At 34.6% G+C, this 9,162-nt stretch overlaps 1 protein-coding gene across 1 annotated transcript; it reads right to left on the bottom strand.

The window, feature by feature from the left end:
- Window positions 1–553: 553 nt before the first annotated feature.
- Window positions 554–8,068, bottom strand: LOC145326738 (cyclopentanol dehydrogenase-like). Its single transcript, XM_080170120.1, has 12 exons — window positions 7,982–8,068; window positions 7,237–7,289; window positions 5,795–5,902; window positions 5,246–5,341; window positions 4,700–4,742; window positions 4,268–4,333; window positions 3,762–3,841; window positions 3,279–3,359; window positions 2,663–2,711; window positions 2,251–2,312; window positions 1,599–1,683; window positions 554–764 (listed from the first exon to the last, which is right to left on the bottom strand). Exons 1-12 carry the CDS (start codon window positions 8,060–8,062, stop codon window positions 690–692), a joined length of 879 nt encoding a protein of 292 aa, XP_080026246.1. The 5' UTR covers window positions 8,063–8,068; the 3' UTR covers window positions 554–689.
- Window positions 8,069–9,162: the final 1,094 nt, after the last annotated feature.

The following is a 9,162-nucleotide window of genomic DNA, read 5'->3' as shown; positions in this document are numbered from 1 at the left end:
TTTTGTTTAATGAAATCTTATAATTTTTAACATTTACAAAACAGCCTGCTTTATTGCATCAAGATCCATGACAGATCTATATGTGAAATAAATGTCTATATATGAGCTCAAGTTTTCCAAGGAATAAATGTTTAAAACTCATAGTGCTCCAATAATCCGTAATAAACTCTCATTGACCAGAACAATAAGACCCATTATTTTACTGTATGAAGAATAAATTAATTTTTTTTATTTCATGTTGCTATTTGAATTATATTGAAGTATTAAATTTCTATCCATAAAACAGAAAATTTAAATTTAAAATATAGTAAATAAAAGAAAACTTAGTTTTAAAATAATTTGATACTTGTGATACGTGCGTAATGTGGTCAGATATTGAACTAAAATTTAACAGTTAACTAAATATTTTAACCCTTTCAAAACGATAATTTGAAATAAAAAATATCAAGATCCTAAAATAGTTTAAAGAAAGAAATCGTTAGGGAGAAGATAATAGAAGAATAAACCGAGAGAGATAGCGAGATAATTATATCGAGCTTAACTCTAGTCTTACATATAATTAAGATCAGTTTACCTAATAAGCGCATTTGACTGGGATCTTGAACCCAACTTTACAGAAGTACACAAAAGATTGCCCTCTTTATATAAAAAAAATTCAGTTTCTAGTGAAATTGTATTAGTCCTAGTCTTTATTTTGAGCATCCAGCAAAGCTGCTCTGTTCACCATGTCCTTCTGCACTCATAGCTCCATATCCTCCATCAACCTTAAATATAACATTGAAATAATGGATATAGAATACGTGGACATTGTGACATGGGTATTTTGTCGTCAATTTCAGATGTTAACTTCCTATTTTCTATTCTCAAACATCAGAGCTGGATCTTTAAATCATTTCAATGGTGCGCTAAATCGGGGTGCGCCGAATTTCAGCCAATCACAGCGCGGCATTTCGTAAAACGCTATGCTCTCATTGGTGGAAAGTTGGCTCACCCCGAATTGGCGCACCATTAAAATGATTTAAAGATCCAGCTCAGTTCATAAAACCACACAAAAACTACTAAAAAAAACAAATAACAAAAATATAAAAATTCATTAAAAAGGATTTTTTTGGTATTTGAAATTAGATTGTTTTGTTATATGTAAAAAAAACTTTCTGAATTTTCTGAAAATGCAGATTAAAAAAAACAGTAACAAGCCCTTTTCACTCTACAGGGGGGAGCATAGGCCGCTGACAATTTGTTTCTGTAACAATGTGGCTTTTTATGGATATGGGATAGGGTTGTCAGCCCTAAGCCCTATGATGGCGGTGTAAAGCGTCCATTTGCCCATCAGACAACCAACCCTTTGATTGCACGACCTTTGTCTGAGAAGTCCTAACTGTGCATGGTAGTGAGTTGCGCCTGTTTTGAGCCAAGGCATTCCCCTTACTCTAACTATTTATGTCGCGCACCTGACATAGCAGCAGTAGAAACCATTTTTAACGTCTTTAGTTATGACGCGGTGTCGGACCGAGATTCGAACCTATTATCTTCCCGACGACGAGCGGATGCGCTACGTGTTGAGCCACGGTCGCGGGTGAAAATGCAGATTACCATACCTTTAAATCTGTAGCATTAACAAAAGCTGCATCCTTGCTGGCTAGGAAAGTGACTGCGCCAGCTACCTCACTCATCTCACCTAACCTAAATTTTTACAATAATATACTAAACCAATAAATAAATAAAATTTAAGGACAATTAACAGTTTTTTCTTGAATTAAATGAGTGCAGAGATAGGAATTCAAAACTCTTCCTTATCTCGCATAAAAATAGCCTAAAACTTGCTCTAGATAAACTGTGAATTTTAGACTTATAATCCAAGCAATTAAGGAATTTTTAGGGATAAATACAATTCACATCCAACAGCTTGGAATGTAGAAAGAGTTTTGAATTTGTATTTTAAAATAGTTCAATCAAGATGTTTGTAAATGTCGTCATGAAAACAAGAAAAATGGATTTTTTAGAAAATGCTTTACTTTAAAGTTCAGGATTTAAATCACTTCAGTTAGAATTCACAAACGTCCATAGCAATTAGTTTTGGACTAAAAAGAGTTAGTCCTAATAGTATTTCATTTATTAAGCTACTCTATGAGTTAAGGTTACCTAAGCCTTACATAGTCCTTTATATTTTAGTAAGACATTGAAAACTCTAACTCATATGATAGCCTTGGAATTTACAACAATATTTCATTTTCTTGTTTTTTACTTTACCTTCCAGAAATATGAAATTTTCCCCAAATTGGCTCCCATTTAGCTCTATCACCAGAAGCAGCCTATACAACAAATATAGTCATAAATTTTTATCACAAACTAACAACTGCGCCCTTAGCATCTAGCGTCTGTTTATTAGAACATTGATAATAACACAGGACGTTTACAAGACTTCAAATAAAATATGTTAAAATTATCCAAGGAACTATCTGAAGTTCTCCTTAAAGTGATAATTAAATAAGATCAAAGGTCACTGAGATCTGCGCTTTCAGACAAAAAATCCCTTCTACTTTATGTTTTTAAGGCAGTTAGAAAATAGATGTTTTTTTAAGATTTTTAAATTAATATAAATGTAGAAAATTCTAACAGGTAGGAGAATATAAAAGTTGGCTATTTGATATTCACATGTTACCTTGGCAACTTCTGGAGACCAGATCCATCCTGGTGAAACTGAATTCACCCTATACAACAAAAATATTGGGTATAGTCAGACAACGCCTCTTAAGGAGCACTTCATCGTATTTTCACAGTAGATTTTCCCCCATATTAGCCCCTGCGGGGGGCTCTAACCATTTGGGACCAATTGCCTAACACTGCAGGGCAATCACCTAACCTAGCCTTTTAAACTACTGTGAAAAAACGACGAAACGCCCCTTAAGAGGTGTTGTAACTCTATTTGATAATCTTGTTTGATCTTGATGATAAATCCATAAAATTATTTTTCATTAAATCTACTAACCCATCTCCCCATCCCCTCCTTTCCTAGAAAATTATCCAGGTTAGGGTGTTGGGGTTAAAATAAGATCCTAAAAACCATTATCTACCCTTCTTCCACCAAACTCACCCCTTAACATTTTTAGATAAACTATTATAATGTTAGGAATCCTTGATTGTCTTATAAATATACAATAATGATATTTTTTAGATTATAATAATTAAGCGCCTGCCAGTTATGTGCCTTTCTGTCAGACACACAAACCAACTTATAGAACTTGTAACATGGCTTTACTATTAATTAAGATATACACCTGATATTATATTTGGCCAGATCTATAGCCATGTTCTTGGTTAAAATATTGATTGCACCCTTGGATGCAGCATAAGTCCACCTTAAATTTTATTACAATTCTACAATAAGCTAAGTTAATCTATATAGCATATACGCAGTCTAGATTTTACTGTCTTTTGTCTTAAAATATGACAAATTCTATAAAAAAAAACTTTGCTAGCCTATGAATCAGTGTTATCAATATTAGCTTATTGATTTTTTAATTATTAACAAAGTTATCCTTGTAAGTAATACTATAAAATGCACTTCTACTTGTGTTGTCGGTAAAGGTCTAAAGTCAAAAAACCACAGGACAAAAAATCTAATGGGCAAAAGACCTAATCTGACAAAAGATCTATTCAGACAAAAGACCTAAATAGGTCTTTTTCTTGTAGGCATTTGGTCTGACCGCCCTACCGTTTGATGCGATTGTAAGATGTTTCACTACAACAAAAATGTTTACCTATTAGGCTGGCATTGATGAGCAGAAATACTGCTGATGTGTGTTATACTTTGGTAACTACTCGTTCTTGTTTGCATATGCTGAACAAAATGCATAAAATAATAACTTTTATCATTAGTGTACCACAAAAAAAACTGAATGGACAGACAGTTCGTATCATTATGAAGAAAATTTTATTCCCACAGCTGTTATATTATATAAGGAGACCACTTAAGAGCAACCAGTTCTGTTGATCTACGACAAAAGAAATATAAATATTTTTTATCGGTTTTGTTATTTTCTATCATTCTTAAATAATGTCCTTGGTCCTTTTTTCTTTTTCTGCCTGCGTTCTTTTTTTAAAATACTGAACATTTGTTATATAACATTTCAAAATCACTTTAAAAAGAAAAACAGCACATTTCTGACCAAATCTTTACTTTTTATATGGTTATTTACTTTAAAACTATTGTAATATATTCACATATATTATGATGAAGATAACTAGTACAGAGTTGGCTACTCACCTTGACAACTGCTTGAGTCATAAACACATTTCCCATCACATTCACTGACATTGTTTTCTCCCAGTCCTCAAATATCAATCAAATAAGTGTACAGGTATAACCCAGACGATTACCTGGCCCAAGTGGTCGAGCCTTTTTCGTCTGCTGGCAAATTGCTGTTCTTTTATAGCGACTTGGCTGTGTTTATATTTCTGCCGCTATTGGCTAACTCGATTGAAAGTCGGCACTGGGTGCAAAGAGTTACATATAGCTCGTGCCCCCTATATATTCTTTTACTTTAATGACAGATAGACAGACACAGATCCTGTTACTTATTTATGAGAATAAAACAATCAAGCCTGAAGTCTATTGTACAAATTAATTGATGTCTGTCATTTCACCCATTTCCACCCCCCACTACCTTAACTTTTTAAAATCAAACAGTGTATTTACCTCTTTTGTTGAGTTTACACTTTCTGATCCAAAATATGCAACACTGTAAAGATAGATTAAAGCAAGATTTTTATATTCATTTAAAAATACTACGGCAATAGGATGTAAAATGTAAAGTATGTACATATTTATGTCTGATAAGATCACGTTAAAGATGTACTGAAATCTCATAATTCCCCATTTCCATTTGACCAGGAAAGGTTTTTAGGAAATTTGGCGGGGAATGTAAAATCCCCCCCCCCCCCCAAAAAAAAAAGAAACAGGGATAGAAGAATGGAGGATAAATAAATATTGCTTCAATATCATTAAATATGAAGTTAACTGTAAATATTGAGGGAAAGAAAGGGTTGTAGAATAATCCATGAATACCCTCTAAAATAATCAGAGAGGATGAGGACACCGTAAATTGTATTCAATATTGATTTGAAGCCTCAGTGTACACACTTTTTAACCAATAATTCTAATCTAAAGAGGGGGTAATTTTGTTTATCACCAGAACAATTTATTGTTCATTGTCTTATCCCTTAACATCCCTGAATTGAATACCTGTTTACAAGATGGCTGACAGGGCCCAATTCTTGCTCAATTTTATCGACCGCGGCAAAACAGGAATTCTTATCTGATACATCCACCTGGTAAAATCTGAAAGTAATAGGATGTTTGTCTGGTAATCAATATCTCGTAAATGGTACCTTTTTGAGCAATCATACCCCACTTCCCTTATTTTTTTTCATTTTATTTTAAAATTAACGGGGATTATCCGTGCTGAACTTTCATTCTGGGCGATCTCATCAAATATTTTTACAAGCTTCCTAGCATATTAAAAATCAAATATACTTTATAATTACTACCTGCTTGTCTGTCTGTTTGTCAGCAACGCATTTCTTATAATAAATCATCTCTTTCTTATTTTAGGCTGTCAGTCAGGCCGCAATTATTTGAGGGAATGTAATTTTCCTTGCTGCTATTTAAGCTAGACAGCTGAAGTTTTTGGTGAATATTTCCTGTACCAATGAGAATCGAGTATATAATTGACTTGGTCCGTCGGTCTGTCAGTCATATTTCAAAAGATAAAATAAATAAAATGACATTTACCTTACATTATCTCTGAAGGAATGTTGCGCCAAATCTTCTAATATTTTTTTGTTAAATGCTTCTTTGTTCAAGTCCAGTACTGCTACTTTAGCTCCATCATTTAAAAACCTTTAACAGTATATATTTATAAATTATATAAATTCCAGGTAAATTTAAGTACATGTTTTTGTTCAATCCGTTTATTAAAGTAAAAGGATGTTTGTTAGTCTATCTGTAACAAGGATCAAGCAAACTGCTTAACCGAAATATAATATAAATATAATATAACTATATTTATGGAGGGTTCCACCATCCTCCCAAGAGAAATCGCCCCTAGAAGAAAATGAGACCACCTCCTATTAGCATAATTATAAAACATTGAACCTCCAATGCCTCAGCACCTCCAGTTACAATTACAACTTACAAAACTTTGGGTACCAGTCAGGGGCGTCCAAGCTTTTTATTTTGGGGGGGGTAAAATTTTTTTAAGGGGGGGGGTAAATCGTTTTTGAGGGGGGTAAAATGGCGCGCGAAGCGCGCCGCAAATTTTTGTTACCCCCCCCAAAAATTTTTACCCCGGGGGTAAAATTTGCTTGGGGGGGGTAATTACCCCCCCTGAAACCTGTTGGCAGGGGTAAATTTAGTTTACCCCCCCCAAAATTTACCCTCGGGGTAAAATTTTTGGGGGGGGTAATTTAAATTTTATCCTTATACTAAAGTAACAGGATGTTTGTCTGTCTGTCTGTGTGTCTGTCTGTCTGTGTGTACCGAAGGATCTCGCTAACCGCTGAACCGATCGGGTTCTCCTTAACAGGGTAGCTTCTCATAAGTCCCGGGAAGGTTTTTAACTATTTTGGGGGAGGGTACCACCACCCTCCCAAGAGAAATGACAAAAAAATCGAAATTTTAAAAAACGTTTAGGAGACTTCAACGTCAAATGAAGAGGTATCGTACGTAAAAAATTATAGTAGAGACTTTATCAAACAAAAACATTTAAAGTGCCACTAGAGGCCTCTAGGGGCGTAGCCGCTAGTTAAATATATAGTATTAAAAATGCGCGCGAAGCGCGCAAAAATTTTTTTTATTAGAGATTTTTTTTTTTGGGGGGGGTATTTACCCCCCCAAAATTGTTTGGGGGGGGTAAATACCCCTTCCTAAATGGTTGGGGGGGGCCTACGGCACCCCCAGGGTAGGGGTAAATTTTAAATGGGGGGAGTAAAATGAAAAAAATTTTTGGGGTGCCTACGGCACCCCCAAAATCGTTTGGGGGGGGGGGTAATCGCCCCATTACCCCCCCCCCTTGGACGCCTATGGTACCAGTGTAATTAAGAGCCCAATATCTCTTCCCTGCCTATTACTACCTGTGAACTATAGAACCTCCAATACCCCCAGCAACTCCACCTACAAAACTTTGGGTACTAGTGCAATTAAGAGCCAAATGTCTCCTTCCTCCCTGTTAATACCTGTGAACTATAGAACCTCCAATGCCCCCAGCACCTCCAGTTACAATTACAACCTACAAAACAAGGACGATTACTCACCATAGTTCGATTAGGATAAAAGTCAATATTAATTTTGCTTTTCAGAGTAGTTGGGATTTAGACAAGAATATAAAAAGAAATTTTAAGCCTAGGGATCTTAAGGTATAGGACAATGGAGATAAATTGATCAGAGGTGGATTCTCAAAAAAAAATTGTCCCACTAATCGCTTTGTGGGGCGAAATTGTTTTCGTAAAAAATCCACCAATATCACATTAAAAATCTACAAAAATTAAACAAAATCATAGAAGGGTCATGAACATAAGATTTTATTTAATTTTTGTAGATTTTTTATGTGATTTTGGAGGATTTTTCACGAAAACAATTTTGCCTTACTAAGCGATTAGTGGGGCAATTTTTTTAAGAATCCACCTCTGGTGTTTAACATGACTACTACTTCTTCATATTGAATAATTCCTTAAACGTAAATTCCCGATGATGGTGAACAAAATTGCTCCTTCTATTGATTAAAATTATAGGTTGAAAAGTTTGGACTTCAGTAGATTTGAACTAAGCAATCAAAATTTAATAAACGTGCTAAAAGTTATTGTGATAGCGACGTGGTTTAAAACTTTGCGTACAAATATCCTCTCTTTAAATATTTAATGTAATTAAAAAACTATTATAATTTACAGTCCATTATCCCCTCCCTCCCTCCCCTGCGTATACCTCATCTTTGAATCTAAGTTTTGTAGATTCAGAATTTAGTTTGGGTTGTTCACAATTCAGAAGTCCTTGGGATTCAGTCATTTTGTGCTTTCTAAAAAATTATTTAATAGTTATTTCTCGCATCGTATTATAAACGGCTTTCCGCGGATATAGAAAGTACAATTATGAGATTAAAACTAGTTTTTTTAGCCCCGAGGTGCCGGAGGCACCGGCTAAAAAACTGGTTTTAATCTTATGATTGTACATTTCTATATTCGTAGAAAGCTGGATATAAAACGATGCTAGACTGTAATAGAGTACCATGGTGGTTCAGCGGTTAGCGAGATCATTCGGTACGCACTTAGGTACAAGGATAGTGAGGTTTTTTGTCTGTAGCTTAAGATTTCAATAACTATTGAACTACTAATTGAATTCTACTCTTTGGAAAATATTTACATAGGTCTTGGGATTGTTATAGGCTATATTAAATTCTTGAGATGGTTTTAGTCTATTTTGTTAACCTTCTAAAAAAACGACTCGAGATGCTAGGGGTGCAACTGCTATAGAATGTATTTCAGAAATGGGAGACTGTAAACCAACAGCAAATGATAATAGGACAAATAAACACTCTGTCGAATTTTTAGCAATCTGTCGACATGCTATTTTCAATGTTTTTTGTCAATTTTAACAAAAAGTGGTCATTGCTGACAAAATATCGACATGTTTTTCACTACTTTTCATTAACAATTATTAATGTTGACTATATATATATCAAAGAGTCCATGGCTGACGTAATATTGCTATAACGATATTCCAACAATGACCTAGACACTTTTAGCGGAAACTCCCCCTAGAGGCCTCTAGTGGCACTTCAGGTGGTGGGGTGTTGAAATCCCCCCCCCCCCCATTTATTTTAATAGTTTCTAAAGGAAAAAAGTAAAAATCCTTTTTTATGTAGGGGGGATCATGTATTTTTTTTAGGAGAGGTGGTATTCTCCCCCAAAACTTACCAGGACCTATAAGCTACATTGTAAATTAGAACTGTTAATTCATCATAAAGATTATAACTACACAAACTATCACTTTCATTGATCACCAAACACTGCACTAACGAAAAACTAGTTTCTATAAAACACATGGAGGGATGGGACATTAGACAGTGAATTATACTAGTACCCAAATGACACTGGTAAGTTTTATAA

This window comes from Acartia tonsa, chromosome 8 (genome assembly GCF_053477335.1).
Source record: "Acartia tonsa isolate MP-2025a chromosome 8, ASM5347733v1, whole genome shotgun sequence".
Taxonomy (NCBI): Eukaryota; Metazoa; Arthropoda; class Copepoda; order Calanoida; family Acartiidae; genus Acartia; species Acartia tonsa.
Note: the sequence above shows the minus strand (reverse complement) of the source record. Positions and strands in the feature narration are given on the sequence as shown.

What these genes read in the sequence shown, in the direction of transcription:
- LOC145326738 (XM_080170120.1), bottom strand. Translation starts at nt 8,062, where the DNA reads ATGACTGAATCCCAAGGACTTCTGAATTGTGAACAACCCAAACTAAAT. An exon ending in TGACTCAAGCAGTTGTCAAG is followed by an intron (nt 3,842 to 4,267) that starts GTGAGTAGCCAA and finishes CATTTTGTTCAG; the next exon opens with CATATGCAAACAAGAACGAG. An exon ending in AAATTTCATATTTCTGGAAG is followed by an intron (nt 1,684 to 2,250) that starts GTAAAGTAAAAA and finishes GTAAAAATTTAG; the next exon opens with GTTAGGTGAGATGAGTGAGG.